The 18903-nt window shown below is 36.5% G+C and overlaps 1 protein-coding gene across 1 annotated transcript; it reads left to right on the plus strand.

Moving 5' to 3' along the window:
• The first annotated feature begins 5233 nt into the window (after positions 1–5233).
• CXCL14 (C-X-C motif chemokine ligand 14) lies at positions 5234–18254 on the plus strand. The gene is made up of 4 exons (XM_070933898.1): positions 5234–5488; positions 6690–6795; positions 13429–13539; positions 18199–18254. The coding sequence occupies exons 1-4, from the start codon at positions 5425–5427 to the stop codon at positions 18212–18214; spliced, it is 297 nt and encodes a 98-aa protein (XP_070789999.1). The 5' UTR covers positions 5234–5424; the 3' UTR covers positions 18215–18254.
• The last annotated feature ends 649 nt before the right edge of the window (positions 18255–18903 follow it).

Raw genomic sequence — 18903 nt, forward strand, 5'->3', positions numbered from 1 at the left:
TGTCTTCCCTCCTTTCATTATGCCTGTGAACTTTTTATAACTTCTCCTAATATCATTAGGAAACAGACTACAGACCCATGAACAGTTTATCCAAGAAGTTACAATAGAAACTTCATAGTGTGCTATTAAATGAATAGTCAAATAACCAAACTTCTTTTCCCAACTTCCTTCCAATTTAGTTTTCTCCCAGTATCTTCTGTACCTGCTTGTTGATATGGGTCTTTAATCTCTCTTTCTCTTTTGTTGGAGCATCTTTCTTAGGTCATATCTCCTAACCATTTCTCAGTGCCAATTGTTTCTCCGGCATTTCTTCTATAAAGCCAGATTGCCTTCCATCTTGTCCACAAGTAGTATTTATGCCAGGAGAACTTCTGCAAGTTCCATATCTCTTCCTTCTTTCTCTTATGCCTTGTCTCCCTCTTCCTCCTCATATCACCCCAAATTGGAATCCCATCTGCAGTGCTGAGCTAGCTTGCTGTCTTTCTCTTCTCTCCCAAAATAGCTTCTTTTCCTCGATTCTGTCTCCTCTCGCATTGCCTTTAGGGTTAATTAAACTATAACCTAATTAAACTATAACCTTTAGCACTAATTGAAGTATAGCATATCTCCCAGGAAATCTTCATATCTCTTCCCCAAATCAGTGCCTCCCTTTACTTGCCTACCCATCATAAAAAGAGCCTGTTTCCTGTTGTCTAGCTATTTAGTTTACAACCCAGACAGTGACAGCAATAACCCAAGATTATTTCAAATCCTGTCCCTTAGAAATAGGATCACCTACAGAGAGTTGGATGACCTGTTTGGGCATATAAAGGATGAGATTAACTTTCTTCATCCACAGCCACAGTGAACACTACATTCTATCTGTCCATTGATACCTGATTTTCATCTTTTGATAAAAGAGCTCCGGGTGCACATATGACGATGCAAATACAAGAGCTCCCCATGGATGCCTATTATCCACAGTGTTCATATCCATTATGCAAGCAGCATTATCTGAATCCCAATAATCAACCTGGATATAAGTGAATTCAAAAGACCAGAATATTGTTTGGGTTCCAGATATTAAGCAAACCTCCTCACTTCCTCTCTCAGATGTTTGTCTTCACTCTCTAAGTAGAGTACCTAAGAAGACTTATTGCTTCACTGAATCTGGACTAGTTGTCATGATCCTATTTTGTGATATATTTTTTGGGACAGGCTAAGCAGAGAGGTAGTGATCTGCCATCCCATGAATTTAAGGCTATAGAAATTTGCAGATATGTCTCCTTGAGCCTTTACTTCTTTGGTAGCTCCTGCTTAGGCTGTTCTGCTTTTCCTTTCCATGTGTCACCATTTCTGGATGGAACCAGCAAGGGAACATAGTGGCTCATCTATTCCGTTTCTGCATAACATCAATCAGATTGAATAAATAATAGTGATGACTTGTAGCACATTAATCCCAACCAAAAGCAACACAATAAATCACAAGCAGATTTGTCTGTTGTAATCTCTAAATTCATATGCTAAGCTTGAGAAATAAAACATGATTGTTTCCTTATTTCTTTCCCAACCCAGCCACTGCTTTGGAACCTTGCAGGGCTTCGCCTGAATTTTTCATCTCCTTAATTTGTTTTTTCCTCTAAACTATGTAATAAATAAACAAGATAATAATTTGATGGTCACTAGGTGAGCTTTGTCAGATCAGGGCGGGATGCATTTCATTTGTATGTTTGCTGCCATGACCTTTGACCCAAGAGTGCTTATTTTCTGTGAGAAACACACGCACATGCACACACACACACACACACACACACACACACACACACAGAGAGAGAGAGAGAGAGGGAGAGAAACACACATGCATACAGATACAGACACAAGCAATTGAAGGTACAGAAGAAGCACGTCTTGGGAAAGAAGGAAACACAGAGATTTGCATTAATAAGCCTCAAGGATATTCAAGATGTTCCAAGCATGTCAGCAGCACGTCTCACATGAGTAGGAAACATGCTGGGCGGGGGGGGGGGGGGTTGGATACATCATTCAGTATATTCTTTGTGCGTGTGGTATGCATGTACTCCTTAAATTGCCAGCTTCAGACATTGGAAACAATATTGGATTCTGAAAGAAAAGCTCTCATAGTCATGTCATTAATTAAGAAGGACAGTCCATTTTTTTTCTGGTTTCCTTTTCTGAATAATTAATTCATGAATGTTGACTTATCAAAATCACTCTTTTTCCATGCTCTGTGCTCATATTCTCTACAAACAAGGGAAAATTGAATTCATACACAGGCATGGTTTATGTAAATAGAAAAAGGCATCTCTTAACTATTCTATACCACATGAACTCTTTATTTTTGCACTACCCCTGATAGTGTCTTGGTAGATCACAATTTCATCATGACATCCTGATTAATCAGCCAGTTAAGTGAACGATGATGAACTGGATAGCTAGATAATTGTACTCAAAAAGTGCTCATCAAAGGCTTCTTATGGAACTGGATAGAAATATCACCTGGTATGTCTCAAAGCTCAGGCTTAGATTTCCTACTCTTTAATATTTTTATTAATGACTTGAATAAGAAGATTGAGGAAATGAGAATCGCAGATGGCTGATAATTGGCTTTGAGAGAAAACAGGCAATTTTAGATTGGAAAGAGTGGCTGAAAGTAATTAAATGAAATTTAACAGAGTTAGATGAAAAGTTCTTCCCTTAGGAAATAATAATAATCAAACACACATGTATAGAATGGGGAATATCTGGTTTGATAGTGATATTTGTGAAAAAGATCTTGGGATAGTTATTGATTACGGCCTGAATTTGAGCCAGCAGTGTGTTCTGCATGCAAAAAAAAAAAAAAGACAAATCCAATTGTGGGTTGAATCAACAGATGTACCATTTCTGCAAACCACAGAAAGTAATCATTCCAGTTTATTCAACTTTGGCCACATACTACCTGTGTTTTTGATGCCACCCTTTTCGAACAATTCAGAGAAATGCAAGGACGTTTGGAAAAATGCAACAAGAAAGATGATCAGCAAGTTAAAATGCAAGTCTATGACAACAGATTGAAGAACCTGGATATATTTATAAAATATGACTAATAGGAAATATAAAAGCATACTGCAGATATAGCCTGTGAAAGAATGTCACACAGAAGAAGCTCAAGGCCTGTTTTATGTTACTAAAGAATACAATGGGCTTAATTCAGGTAGATTCCAGTGGAAAGCTAGAAAAATTTCCAAATAGTAAAAATAGTTTGACAATGGAACCAATTACCCCCCAAAAATGATGGCCTTCTCTTCACTCAATTTGTTTAAGTGGGGGCTAGATAGCCAGATGTTTGCAATTTTTTAATTTGTATTTCTATATGATGAAGAGGTTGGACTTAGTGGCCTAAACAACCTTCCACCTTTAGAAAACAAGCCCATTTTTTTCATCCTTTTATTTTTCACTTGCAGTAATCCAAGGATTCTCAATGGGTTACAGTTATGTCGCTAAAATGTCCATAACACAATACCTATTCAAGCCACAAAAAGTTAAAAACATAAAACAAAAATTATACAAAAGCTAACCAAACACGAAGAATAAAGATGGAATTGTGAAGCACCTGTATTTTTTCCCTTCATTTTACTTTGAAAGTAGGTCCCTGTTCAACTGGAGCACCACAATACATAGCAGAAAGATGCAATTTAAACAGGTCACAGCAAAGAATTCGATTTGTAGGATTTCAAATAGCAGTTACTTCCAGAATCAACCAGATTCCAATATCCGTTTTGTACTGAAGTTTCAAGAAGCCAAAACTAGAACTGGGGAAGTTGTACTTTCACTATAGAGCATAATTTTCCAACTTTTTCAGGCTAGTGAACCTGTTAGTGGGAACAAAAATGGAATCCCTGATCAAGAGATGAATCTCTAGTGATAGAAAATTATCTCCATGAGGTCTTTTTTTTAATTTTGTCCTGAATCTCTCAGGGAATCCCATCAACTTCTTATGGAACCCCATCAAACTCTTGAGGAGCACAGTTTGAAATATCTTGGCAAAGAATATAAATGATCATCAGTAATATAATATAAGTAATCAATCAGTAAATGTGAGGCAGCCTCTGGCTGGAGGTGGGCAGACTTTCTTGCCCCCTTCATACAGTCCCATTATTTGGTCCAACTCTAAGCAGTAGATATTAAATTATCTTCAGTGTGCTTCCTAGAAAAATGACATCATCTAGATGTCAAAGGCTAGACAAACATATGATTTCAATTTTTCCCCCCAATGATGTGATAAAGTCCTTATAACCACATAGGGAGATGTTTTATAGGGATGGCTTGTTGGTGGAATTCCATTTCTAATAACCACTGAAATTAGTCTCAAATTAGCATAAAGAAAACAGAAAGATATCCTGCACCAAAACCATTCATTCATCTAATTCTATATGACTCCATCAAATCAAGCTTGATTACTGAAGAGTTGGTTCTTGGCACAAGAATGGAAATGGCTTTTCCATTGCCTTCTTTCTAGGTTGTTTTTTTCAAATTCAGCTCTGAGATTTTCTGGTGATCTCCCACACAGAATATGCAACACGGCATGCTTAGATTTCAGTGTGTGGCAGAGAAAGCAAGGCCCAGAGCTGCACTCCTGAAAAGGGGAAATGCCAACTAATTCACTATCCTCTCTGAAAGGAAGCAGGTATGTCTGCAAAACTTTGAAATCTTTCCTAACAACCAAAGCATCAATGTTATTTCTGTGCTAAATTCTGGGAGTTGCCATTCACATTTAAATCCTATCCTGTTAGGATCACTTGTGTTCTGCATTCTCTCCAGCTCTGTGTGAGGTTAATGCTATCCTTTCCTTCAGTTTTATCCTCAATAGGAGTCTCGTGAGGTGCATTGACCTGAGAGCCAGTGAGTTTCCCAAGAGTTTCAGCTAAAGGGGGTTTTATGACAGGTTTCACTCCCAGTTTTTTTGGGGGAGAGAAGGGGGAGGAGGGGGAGAGGAAGACTTCCTTTTCACCCCGTCTTTCTCACCTTCATATTCTCTCCTTACATTGTGAGACCCAGGAAGATACTTCGCTGCCTTAAGCAGAATCAGCTATTTTTGCTTGCTCTAAGTCCCTCCCTTTGGAGGGGGGAATTGCGAAATTGTTGAAAGTAACTGAGTCTATCTGCATATTAATGAGTCAGAGGAAAAAGGGCAGCAGGAGCTGTTTTAAAAGAGGAGGAAAGCCTCCGTGCTCAGGCAGAGAGGAGCTGAAACTAGAGGGACGTGCAGGAAGAGACACAACAGAAACCAGAAGAGCAAAGCCGGACGAGTCAGTCACGATCCGTCCTTTGGCCTGGCACCCCTTAAACGCCCCCACTATCTGAACAATCCCTGGGGCAAAGAGAAAGCAGGTTAACCCAGTGAGACCTAAGTGAACCCATTTCTAGGCTCTTCAGGTCTTTACTATGAAGCTTTTGACCGCAGTTCTCCTCATATTGGTCCTTGTAATCTGCTTTACCAGCGTAGAAGGTAAGTTACAGGTTCCTCACTAACCACCGTCTCTCTCACTCACTCTGGCGTTTTTTCCCTTTCATCCCTCACCGAAATAGCAGATTGAAATCCAGTTGTGGTCCTTGGAAGGACTTAGAAAAAAAGAAAAAGGACAAGAGACCGCAGAATATAGATTTGCAAAAATGAGAACTGTCAGCAAAGCTCCCATGAAAAGCCATGGGTAGCCCTAGTTGGCATTTAATTTTTCAGCCAAAGTTTACTTCTTGGAAGGACCAGCTTTGAAGGGTGAACTCATTCATGGTTTTGCACAGTGGAAAAAGTGAACAGAACTCAAACAGGTGCAGGTATCAAGAATTTTTAACATTTTGGTTTTGTTGGAAGGCTTGAATTGTTTGTTGTTAAATTTCTCTTTGGCCCAGCTTGGTACTGTGTTACTTTTTTTGCAGTTTGTAGAGTGTAAAATGTTGAATTTGGAATTCTTTTGGCATATTTTGGCATAAGGTTGACTCAGCCTTCCATCCTTCCGAGGTAGGTAAAATGAGGACCCGGATTGTGGGGGCAATAAGCTGACTTTGTATAAAAAAGAACACCGCTGGGGGGGGGGGGCTGAAATCTCTACTAAGCAGGTATATACAAAAGTATGAAGGCTATTGCTTAACGTATTGTAAGCCGCCCTGAGTCTCCGGAGAAGGGCGGCATATAAATCAAACCAATAAATAAATAAATAAATAAATAAATAAATAAATAAATAAATAAATAAATAAATAAATAAATAAATAAATAAATAAATAAATAAATAAATAAATAAATATTTATCAAAAGGAAAGAAATTAACACCCATGAAAATTGGTCATATTATTTTCCTTAAGCTTTTCTTATTTCAACACAGCAGGTGCAGAATTAAAAGATGAGGTTGTCACATGGCTTGTTATACACAAAGGTTGCAATCCAGTTGGTTTACTTGGGAATTAGCCCTACTAGATCTAATGGATCTAATTTCTGTATATAAACAGATACATTTACATGTCTTCTGTCTACTTCAACTGAATGTAAACTGCTTAAGCAAATGTAGGATTGAAGCCTTGATATAAAAATGTTTACAAATATAGCCCTTGTTTTTTAAAGTGCAACTATAAACAAATCAGATGTTTTTGTAGATTTAAAAATAATATTTGAATTTAGTACATGCACAAATGGACACATACTTTTTGTCTTATAGGATCAAAATGCAAATGCTTAAGAAAGGGTCCGAAAATAAGATTCTCTGATATTCAGAAACTTGAAGAGCGGCCAAAATATCCATATTGCAAGGAACGAATGATCATGTAAGTTTTTTTTTTTTTAAAAAAAACAGTGTTATATCTAAATCTAATTTAAGTCTTCCTTTCTGCAAATGTTAAAATGATCAAAATAATCTGTTTATTACAGAAGCATAATATATTTAGTGTAGAAAAATAGCTGGAAACTTGTTTTTTTTTCCTCTTACATTTAGGAAACATCATTAATTTATTAAGTGTAAACTAAAAATGCAATATGAAGTTAGAAATGCAATAAATCTTTTCAGTTGTTTATGTATCTGTACTTATTTATTTGTGTATATGTGGGCATTAGAGTTTCCATATTCTGAATCTTAATCTTCACAGAAGCAATTAAAGTGAAATATTTATTATAAAATGCTGCAGGACAGTGCAACTATTGCAATCCCATTCTCTTAAATGACTAAAAACCTTTAACTGTAATGTAATACTGAGTACATTTATTTTTGAGTCCATTAAGCTCAGTGAGATATACTGCTACTAAATATTTGGACTATGCATAAGGAATCTCTCTTAGCTGAGTAAAGTTGCTGATTTCAGTACCCAAAATCATCTCTACCTCTTTGGGAATTTGTGCTAAATAGGATTACTTGGCAAGTCATTGTTAATCATGCCTACTTTATATAATACTCACTCCTCACCCCTTTGACTGCCATATCAAAAACATGCTAAGGAAATCTTCCTTTTAAAAAAATCCCACATAGAACTTTTTGTATGGGCTCTGAAACCCACTTAAGTAACAAATGTAAATGAACTGGTCTTACTTTTTTAAAAAAGGATAGTTGTAGTACATCACAGCTCACTCTCCTCTGTGTCAACTGATGCAAGAAACAGGACTCTTCTACATAGGCATTTAGCAATATTGCCTTTTCTTCTAAGTGATAAATCAAATATGAGAGATGGAGGAAAGTAGCAATAGCTACTTTCAGATCCCATAACATCTTTCTTGTGGTATGTTTCTGTAGTAGACTCCCCCCCAAAAATGTTTACTAGCTAAAGTATATAATGCCAAATAGCCAGTGGCTTCTTTTATTTTAGACGTGCACCATAATGATATAACTCAGGACACCACAGATATTAGTTCGAAAAAGTCAGCAAAAGTTGGGGAAAAGGCTCTCTTGTAGAATTAAGATTCACCCACATCATCGCACTTTGAGGAAAGGAAGTGGCCAGAATGATGTTTTTCCATACTGGATACTACCGTATAAAAACAGTATTCCACAGTAAAGATATTAAAAAGAGTCATTGCCTGCTCACTTTTATCACTATCTTGTGACTCCTCATTGAAATGATGAGTGATCTATGAACTGAAAGGCACAGCTTACCTCACTATTGTGTTGGAATGATGGCAAAAGCAAACACTATTCCACTTCTTAAGAATTATTTTTTTTCCACACTGTCGTTTTCTTTTGCTCTAGCAGGAAGAAAACAAGTTTGTCCCAGGAAACAATGTTCTGTAAGCAAAGAGGAATTTTATTTTTCATTGCCATTGTTTGAAAACTCCAAACAACACTCTCTGGTGCTTCCTTTTAGTTTGTCTTCAGAACCAGTTGAATTTCTTTGCTTGATTTAATTGCTGGCAATTTCAGATTTTTCATATTGATAACTCCAAATGTTTCTCAGGCAGACCCATATATTACATGTGGTTCCAAATTTATTAATCTTTAAAACTTAAAAAAATACTGAAGTCTGAAGAAAGACAAACATAAAAAAGAGACTTAAGATTTTTTTTTTTCCCCACTGAACTTTTTCTTTCTGAACCCTTCTGGTTAGATATACAGATATTTCCTAAGGCTAAATCTGTTGAGGGGTGGGAAAATGGATGAATTCAACACCAATACAACTAACTTACAATAATAATTAAACATTTCACAAGATACTCAGTATATAAACATTCAAAGAAATACACTAATTTGTAGTCTGCTTATTAAGCAACTCCTGTAGCAGAATCAAACTGAAATAAACTGAGCTCCTGTATCCATAAAAGTTATTTAAAATGGTGCTTTTAGTATTTCTGACATCTTATTTAACTTGTCTGCATTGTTCTTCACTTCACATGCATTTTCTATAACGTGCCCACCCACTCTTACCAGGACCGAAATAGGGATTAACAGATGCTCATTTTTTTAATAAATTGGCTCTGCACTCTGTTTTATTATAATCTATTAGGATCATTCCTAAAACTAATTTTGGAAGTGGCATATACACACATACACTTCGTCACAGTTCAAAGTTAAGAGGTGGGTGAGATCTGAATTATTTGTGCACAGTGCATCAAACCCCTTACAATGCGTTAAGCAATATTGGCAGTTAAATAAATTGATCATAAATATTCGAGATAGTTCGTAAAATCAAATTATATATTCAGTCATTTGGAAGTAAATCCCTTCAATTCATAATTTCTCAGTAAATTTGAAGACATTCAAAATTAGCATATTCAAGGTTTTCTGATATATTATTTGTTTAAAATAACATCTGCCAAAAATTGTAGTTGGAGCTATGTAATAATAATACATTACATCGATAAAACAAAAGGAAGCTGGGCTGGGGCATAAATTTTATTCACCTGAATAAAAAAGCCAAAGTGAAAATCAGTTTTATGACAGGAGCAGAGGTCAATAAAATAAATAGCTAAGTACACAGAGAATCTTTTCTGAACAAAAAAGGGTCTTTGCATACAGATGAAATTAATCCAATAGCTTGGGCTTCTGGGAAGAATATTAACCCTATAACTTTAGGATGAATCTAGCATGTTGTTCCACAATTCCTTTTATCAAAATTGTAGAATTCAGGCTATGCTCTCTTTGAACTTGATCCTATATATAGCCTTTCCTTAACCAGAAGTGCTGTGATTTTCCTTTCGCAAATTCCCAGCCACCAGGAATAGTCTGGGATTTACAACCATCTGAAGAGTAGCAGCTTGGGGAATTTTTTTGTGGACTGTATTAAACATTATGTGTTTACTGAAACACATAATGTTTAATGTCGAGGAGCCTGGATAGCTCAACAGACTAAGCACTGTAATTTAACACCAGCTGTCTGCAATTAAAAGTAAGATCGAATCTCGCCAGGCTCAAGGTTGACTCAGCCTTCCATCCTTTCTAAGGTAGGTAAATTGAGGACCCAGTTTGTGGGGGCAATAAGCTGACTTTGTATAAAAATATACAAAAGTATGAAGGCTATTGCTTAATGCACTGTAAGCCACCCTGAGTTTCCAGAGAAGGGCAGCATATAAATCAAATTTAAAAAAAAGAAAAAAAAGAAAGCAAAACAAAAACAGGGATATATCTATGCATAACTGTTCAACCTGAAATACAGGAATGATGATCAACTGAGAGTCAATGGACATGGATATGGGATAAGGAAAAGGGAAAAGGGAGGAGAGTGGAATTTCAGAACTGCCTTGCCCTGAGTCTGTATACCCAGCCTTTGTGGGCAAGAGAGCTGAGAATCAGTGATCCAGACACTGATATAATATGATAGTAAATATATGATAAATGCAATATTATATTTGAAGACCAGCCACAAAAATGTAATGCATCCATCCAATGCATCTATGGCTGTAATCTTAAAGCAATATTCAAATGTACTGTCTGCATAAGTTGAATTACTCCGTTGCTAACACACAGCAATGGTAATCACACAAAAACTGGCACTTAGAAATAACAGAATTATATTATAGAAGAAGCTATATAAAATTTTGATAAATTGGGCCAGTGCAAAAATGTGTGTCCTACCAACTCTGCTTCACAAGGGTCATGAAAACTCCCAACAAGAGAAAGTTGTCTTTAGAAATTCTCAGAAAGAAAAAAAAATTGGCTCTCTTAGAACAGCGATTCATTGGCATTTGTTAATATGGAATTGTCAAGAGCTTAGTGTGAAATTTTGGATCAGAAAAGGAATGGCTTGGCCATCCGGGATTGTGGGGGAGGGACTACCTTTTATGAGAAATAAACTCAGAAGATAGCTCCATGGACAGGAAAGGGGGTGTCCTCCTCTCTTGCTCCCCGCTCTGTAGTCCCCAAATATCAGCTTTCATGTGAAAATCAGGAAAGGCCTATTCCAACTGCTTCTGTGGTCCAGTGTGCCAGTGACCTCCTTTTTCTGACAGGTCCTGAGAAATGTTCAAACTTCCAGAAGGTATGGAGGTAGCTCTTTCCCAGTCCGCCTGCATAGACAGTAATGTCTCCATTACATCAGTGACCTGAAGCTGACAAAGGGTTCAGAAACGTGCATCAGCATAACAAAAGCAGTGCGAGGCTTTCCTGCCTGAGCATTGGCTGCCAAGGACTCGTCTGGGCTGCCTGATGGGAAAACCAAACAACAGTGTGCTCTCACAAACAAAATGCCAGCAGAAGTGGGATGTTGGAAGGCCAGCAGAAAAACAATCACAAGCTTTTTTAGGATGGGTATGAGGGAGCTGTGAATGCCAGACTTTTAGAAGCTCGGCCAGATCTGGCAGGGAAAAGACAGAACTTCTGAGGTAGAAATATAACTGAAATGCCCATTAGAGAACATTTTCATTCTTTGCTAAAAACAGCAAAAGAAAAAAAACTTCTCACGATTAAGCCTCTGAGCATGTGGTCTTAAGATCCCTTCTATTTTTTCTCTTTTTCACAACACAAAAACACTTGGTTTTTTTTTTTTTAGTTTATTTTATTAGATCATCCTAAAACTTAGTTGCCTAACAGACTGATACATTTTCTCTTTCTTTCTGTTTCTAGTTCTTTTTTTCCTCTCTCTGTTACAATGTAAACCTATGCTTGTCTAAAAAGAATTGTTTTGAATAGGCTGTATAAGGTTGCAATCTCAAACTAAATTCAACAGAATTGAAAATTTTAGGACTGTTTTATATGTTAACTCAATGTCATTGTATAGAGTGTACATTTTAATTTATGAATTTAATTTATAAACATTTTTATAATACTTCAGGAAAATGTTTAAATGAAAAAGTTATACTACATATTAATGTTTTGGAGTTGGCAATGCTTCTCAGTCGTCCCCCCCCCCTTTTTTTTTAACCTTGAATTTTCATTTGAAAAAGAAATCAGATTTGAAATAAATAAATAAATAGTAAATTTCTTATAACAAGTAATTTAAATCACAATCAGAGAGAAAAATATTGTAAATTGACTCTGTTAGGACTCTTCAAGTTAAGATATGTCTGTCCTAAAAACATTTGTGTGATATGTGAATCCAATCAATCTATAGATTGATTAATTTTAGTTCATTAAATAACCATGATTACTAATTTCAGGCTAATCTATAAATAAAAGATTATAACCTACAAAGAAAGAGATAATACTGCTCGCTAAGCCTAAGAGAACAAAATGACTTTATATGAATGCAGTATGAACTATGTTACTATCACTCATGAATAAGAAACTTGACAGTTTTTTACAAAGCACAACGGAAACATTCTATGTGTGTATATGTGTATATATACATATTCAGACATAAAGAGTCACACAAAGCGCTGTGATTCATGATTTTTTTTTTAACAAAATGATTGTTTGGTATGGTTATATTCTAACATTTTACACAATCTTAGAGAAGAAAGGGAGCCAAGAGGAATGAGGCCATAGTGCACCAAAGAAATCCATGAGAGAATAAGCAGGCATTTGGTGTGACAAAAAAAAAAAAAAAAAACACAAGAACTAGAGTTGCACAATATTGTCAAGATGGTTGCTACGGCAAAGATTAGGAATGCTACAGTAGCTTTTATCACTTTAAAATTATGCTGGGACCTGAGAGCCGCAGATTACTGAAAAATCTTCTGGTTCTTAAGAAGTTTCATTATATAGAACAGCAAGATATATACATAAAATTTTCCATTTCTGACCTCTGAATATGGGAAATGTTATTTATGTGCATCAAAAATGAATGTAACCCATAGGAGAGCTTGTGGGGTATAAAAATAGATCCACCTAGCATCTGAATCTTGCCAGTGGTGATCCATGCTACTTTAGAGATTTGTTCTTTTCTCTACCATTTAACAATTTGTTTAGTTAAGAGCTTGATTGCCAGAAAGATGGACCAAGCACATCCAGATTTTCTATTCTCCCAACTCCAATTCTCTAACAGAATTTTAACAGCATTAATGTGGATGACACTGCAGTCTGTTTATCAGTGCATGAACTGTGACTTACTTGAAGTGGAAGGTTCTTCCTCACACCAAAATCTCATGCAACAGTGCAATAAAGGTTTCAGGTGTGGAGAGAAAAACAGAACATGTATGGCCATTACACAAAATAGCTCTTAAGAGAGTAATGATCTACTGCAACTTTCCAGATGTCCCAATACTCCATATATCGCAACAGTCCCAGCCAACATGGTCAGTAATAAAGGATATTTTGAGAAAGGATGTTGCTAAAGGATGTTTAGCAACACCTAGAAAAACAGTTTGCCCAATGCTTGTAGCAGAAAGAGATAGTTAGCCAATTATGGTTGTCCCAAAGGTGCTTTTTTCAAGAGGCAACTGGACTTTCTGGTTTTTCTGAAGACGTTTCACTTCTCATCCAAGAAGCTTCTTCAGCTGAAGAATTATGGTGAATTAAGCTGAATTATGGTGTTAACAAATCTTGTTTGTTAAAATTGTAGGAGCCACTCCATACTGTACTGACAAATTGGTTTTTATTTCAGAGTCTCAATGAAATCACGATTCCGAGGTGGCCATCAATACTGCTTGCATCCTAAACTCCCAAGTACAAAAAGATTACTTAAGTGGTATACAATATGGAAAGAAAAAGAAAGGTGGGTAATTGATTATATGCAGGTGAGGGCAACCATCTAGCCTTATTATAAAAAGAGGGCTTTCTGGTTAACCAAATTTGCTCATTTAGAAAAAAGATGTCTCTGACACATGTTCGATTCAATATTATAGTGACAAGCATGCTAGGTGTCACTCTGTAGCTACAGGCTCAATCTAACTTGAAAAAACTTATGCTATTAGTTGATTTCTTTGAAAAAGTGTAATACATTAAATGACTGATTAATGTATCTATATTTTTGCTGAAGTAGTTCTTAGAAATCCAATTATCTCTAGGCTAGAAACTGTGGGAGACCATGAGTTCTAGCTCTGCCTTTGGTCCAAAACCAGTTGGGTGATCTTAGGCCCATCAAAGCAATGATGAACCACATCTGAAAAACCTTGCCAAGAAAACTCAGGAACTACTCCTGTAGTCACCTGGAGTCAAAACTGACCCGAAAGCATACCCACACAAACAAAAAGTTTCTGCTTAAGCCTGGAGCCAGTGTGTTAAACATTGCCTGCCTACCTACCTACCTTCTTACTGACTAACATGCCACTCCAGATTTTAACTATCAATCAATCACAAGCAATTTATGACAAAGTATTAATATAAGGATGATCACTAATACTTTGGTCATGTTTTATGCATGCAATATGAACCATAAATTATGCTTGTCTTTTCTCACTTGTGTGTGTGTCTGTTTGTGTGTGTAATAAGTGGTCAAAGTGTAGGGAATGAGTAGGAAGCAATGCTTATTATTTTTCAGAAGCTGTTGCATTTTTCTGCATTTTTACTTCTGATGCATAATTCTGTTTCACAAGACTGTAGTCTTACTTCTCTCTTGCAGTGGGCGCAGGGGAGATATAAACCAAAGATTAAAGAAAATAAGAGAAAAAAGAGCTCCATTCAGTTTTAATTTTTATCCTACCTGCTACACAAATAGAGTCCCAACTTTTTTTCCTGAGAAGACAGCCCTAGGGAGAATTTTTTTTCAAAAAAAAATAAAACCTTCTGGGAAACAGATGTCTTATCCTTTAAATTATTTTTCTTATTATGCTTGTGTAGTGGATTGAAAAAGATCCTCTGCTTATGTTTTGCTAAAATCCTTTCATAAAATCAAGTTCCAAATTTTAGCTACAACCCTGAATTAACCTAATACTAAGATCAATTTTGATTTAAGCATTTCGCTTACAGATCATATTATGCACAAAGGTCAGATTGAATTCAAATTAAACAGCGTGCTTCAGGAAAGATCCACTATATCTGGAATTTCTTCATATATAAGCAAAGCTTTCACCTAATCAAATCTTTTAAAAATCTTTCTGTAACCTAGTAATTTCAGATGTGCTGGGCTATTGTTTTCAAAGTTGCCATCCATTTCTTCCCAGATGTGCAGTAGTTGACCAGGCATATCTGATGGGCATTGATTTTGGCAAAGCATTGTGATAATATCCAAATTAAAACGTCTTCTGAGTCAATCTGAACTTTATAATTCTGTTACAAAACAAATCGCTTTAGTGCTCCAGCAGCAGGTTTAGAGGGGTGCTTCTCCCACTTCATCCAGACCCCTTTGGATTAATTGGCATAATCCTGCTAGAGGTAACATAGTTAAAATCGCCAGACCTGGATCATATTTGGAATGGCTTGGTGGGCATGGCATGGCTTGGTGGGCATGGCTTGGTGGACATGGCAGGGGAAGGATACTGTAAAATCTCCACTCCCACCCTACTCCAGGGCAAGGATACTGTAAAATCTCCATTCCCTTCCCACTCCAAGGAAAGGTGACTGCAAAATCCCCATTTCCTCTCGATCAGCTGGGACTCAGGAGGCAGAGAATAGATGGGGGCGGGGCCAGTCAGAGGTGGTATTTACCGGTTCTCTGAACCACTCAAAATTTCTGCTACTGGTTCTCCAGACTGGTCAGAACCTGCTGAATACTACCTCTGGGACTGGCCCAAAGTCACCCCGCCAACTTTCATGCCTAAAACAGGATTAGAACCGGTAGTAAAAAATTTTGAATCCCACTGGCCAGTCCGTCTCTCTCAGCCTAACTCATCTCACAGAGTTGTTGTGGGGAAAATAAGAGGAGTATTAAGTATGTTCACACCTTGAGTTATTTATGAAAAAAAATAATGAAAGCAGGATAAAAAATATAGAAGAATTATAATATATCACTACCATCTATTTACTGCATCTCTGGCTTAGCAATTGTGCACCAGTACGATAAATCATTGTCCAGCTACCCAATGTAACATAAGTATCTTTCAAAACTGTCTTCCTGGGTGATATCCCCAGGATCACACAACAAAAACCCTTATGGTTAGAGAACAAATTAAATACCTGTTTCCCAGGTGAAAAGGCCAGAAGATTGCTTCTCTGTATAAAAGAGATGAATAGAGACTTGGGTAAACAGCTATTTCCTTCAGCATTCTGGTTCAATGAGCTTTGGCACACCTGCCCTGAGGTGAAACAGCAGAAGCAGATAAACTGCTAGGAACAAAGGGTCTGATTGCCTGCCTAGTTCCCCTTTGATAAAAGCTCAAAATACAAGCAAAACACTGAAGGTACTATTTGGAGAATATACTCCTGCTCCCCAAAAGAGAGGGGAGTTTTTTGTCAGCAGAAGTTGGGCAGAGCCCAGCAATTAATGTTTAAATTATATATTAGAAACTTTTGAAAGTTTTAAGGATCAGCAGGTGTCATATCTAGAAATAATCGATGATTTTAATTATGATTTTGCTGGTTTTGTAAATGGATAAATGCAACAGTGGGAGGTGTGTTGTAACAAATTTGCTTCTTATTACAATTTAGTCCCACTAATGAGGTAAATAAGCTCGCATTTGTTACTTCACTTTTTACTAACAAATTCTGGGACCTTAATGGCATTTTTGGTATGCCTTTCTGGACCAAAACTAGTAGTTACATAGTCAGTGCTGGATTCTATCAGATATGTCACAGATTATTGGTATCTGTAATGAGAAAAACCTTGGGAGACAGGGCAAAGAGATGCTGCCTAGGTAATGATCAGATAAGAGGCAACATAGCCTGCAGCTCCATAGTGGGTGGAACAAGAGCTTCAGAAGAGAGCCTAAGCGTTCTGTGGGAAAATTGTACTTTCAGACTTGTAAGATTCTGTTAATATGTAGCAGGGATAAACGTGTATTGTGCCTGATGGCTTACTTGAAATGTGTCATAGAATATAGTGGTGTCATTGCCACAATATGTGTGGAAACATCAAATAGAAATGATTGACTTGGTCAATTTACCCCCTGGAGCATAGGGTCAATTCTAAATGTACCCCTTGAGACACAAATGTAGAGTAATTTCAGCCATGAGAAAAATTAGTATATTAGCCTGTTTTGCATATCTTCTCCTCCAAATAGAGAAGTGAAAAGAAGGAACAGCTGAAAAAGCAATGATCTTTACAACACTCACTCACAGCCAAGGCCTAGTCATTCAAACATTTCAACCAAATACTGTTTACCTGTAGTGACCAAGCCCAGAGCTGTCTGCAGGAAGAGATTAAAGCAGCATTATGCCATCGTAACATGAGCTCTGTCCCTTCTTTATGATGTTGTGCTCTCATACATGTAGAGAGTAGAGTTTGCATCATATTCGTGCAACACTGCATTGGTCATTTGGACAAAAAATCCAATCTTGCAGATGCCTCTGATTAAACCATACCTATTGTTGCCTACATGACAAACAGGGAAGGGCTGGTTGTATCATCCAGCCTTGCCCATACTCTCCAGGCCCTCCTTAGAAAAAGTGAGTGGGGATTTGACATTCTCAATATAGAACTGCCAAGAGATTTGGCTGTGTGAGTGACCGGCTGGATTAAGGATGTTGTGGGAACAGAGCAAACAAATCTAAGAGACATTTCACTATGAATTAATACAAGAATATATGAAGGAGATCTCAGTCCAAACACTGAACTTGGATTCACAGGTATACTTTGTAAAATATTTACATCTTTGTTTTACTAAACATTTTTTGCCCATTCTCAGTATTTATAGGTTTCTGGTCTTAAAATAAAAGCTATAAATTACAGCAATTGCCTATATAAACAAGCAGACTTCTATACTTAATCAACTGCTTTTGAACCTGAAGAGTTTAATTTTGAAATATATGTCAAAGATTCTTGAAGATATTCACAAAGCAGCTTCTAAATCTCTTCCTATATTAAATCTCCCATTCTGTATTTCCTAATGTATTGTTGTCCAACTGTTTACATATATCTTTCAAAACAGTTTAGATATGCAACAAACCACAGCAACATAACAAAACTCACAATTAACCTAATATTGACATAACACAAAATAATAGCATTGCCTTAAACATATATGGAAAGCTAATTTTATTAAACATAATAGTAAACACCACTTTTCACCATCTAGTCCAATCCTCTACCCAATGCACAAATTTACTTCTATCGCACCCCTGGCCAATGGCCATACAAATTCTGTTTTAATACCTCCAGTAAGTTGATTAAGTAGCATAAGACTTCGAAAGAGAACAGAAGTTATATCTCATCTGCCCAAGAAGGCTGATGGATCAATGCTTTGAATTTTAGTTTACTGAATAGCTTATGGGATTGTTCCACTGTTTTATCAAACTTACTTTTATATTTTCTTCTTACTTTTTACTTTTATATTTTCAGAGTTTATGAAGAGTAAGAGAATGATGTCTAGAAGAAGAAGTGGGATTGATTAATAGATGGGCATAAGAAAGATGGACAACAAAGATGACTTCTCACAAGACACAACTCAACATCTATGTTAATTATAAAGCACTTTTCTTGTTACCAAGGATCACTTTTTACATTTTATAGCTGCAAAAAAGCCACCAGATTTCATAAGTGTCTTTATATATTAGATCCTATACATGCCTCCTTTCTAGTGAAAAATATCATGAAACATAATCTTCATTTAAAATGTATTTGTATAATCTTAATTTCATAACTATTCTGTTCCTATGACTCGATATTGGGCTTTATAAGCTCATAAAATGAATCTTAATTTCTTAAAAACAAAATCTAGAACAGTCATTCTTTTTTAGCATGGGGAGGGCAAGTTTCTAGTCCACAATAAACATTTCTGGTATGTCCTTTTCTATGGAATAAGAGGGCCTAAACTAGGGATTGTTCTGTACATTGTTATCTACTGCTGTAAAATTTGGAAATAAGGTTTCTCATTACAAAATTGATAAAAGCTGTTTGTTTTCTAATCCCTGCAGATGGGATAATATAAAATATACTGCTCATTCTCTTTTGGTGGATAAAAATATTTCTAAAGCAGTTTAATATGGAAAAGACACTTTTTTCTTACCTGAAGTTCTTCTGAAGTTTGCAATTTTGCGCTGTGGT

This window comes from Pituophis catenifer, unplaced genomic scaffold (genome assembly GCF_029215685.1).
Source record: "Pituophis catenifer annectens isolate HBS135680 unplaced genomic scaffold, rPitCat1.0.hap2 SCAF_2, whole genome shotgun sequence".
In the NCBI taxonomy this organism is placed as follows: Eukaryota; Metazoa; Chordata; class Lepidosauria; order Squamata; family Colubridae; genus Pituophis; species Pituophis catenifer.

Coding starts and splice junctions, on each gene's coding strand:
- CXCL14 (XM_070933898.1), top strand. CDS start 5,425: ATGAAGCTTTTGACCGCAGTTCTCCTCATATTGGTCCTTGTAATCTGC. Junction 5,489..6,689: donor CTGCTTTACCAGCGTAGAAG/GTAAGTTACAGG, acceptor TTTGTCTTATAG/GATCAAAATGCAAATGCTTA. Junction 6,796..13,428: donor TGCAAGGAACGAATGATCAT/GTAAGTTTTTTT, acceptor TTTTTATTTCAG/AGTCTCAATGAAATCACGAT.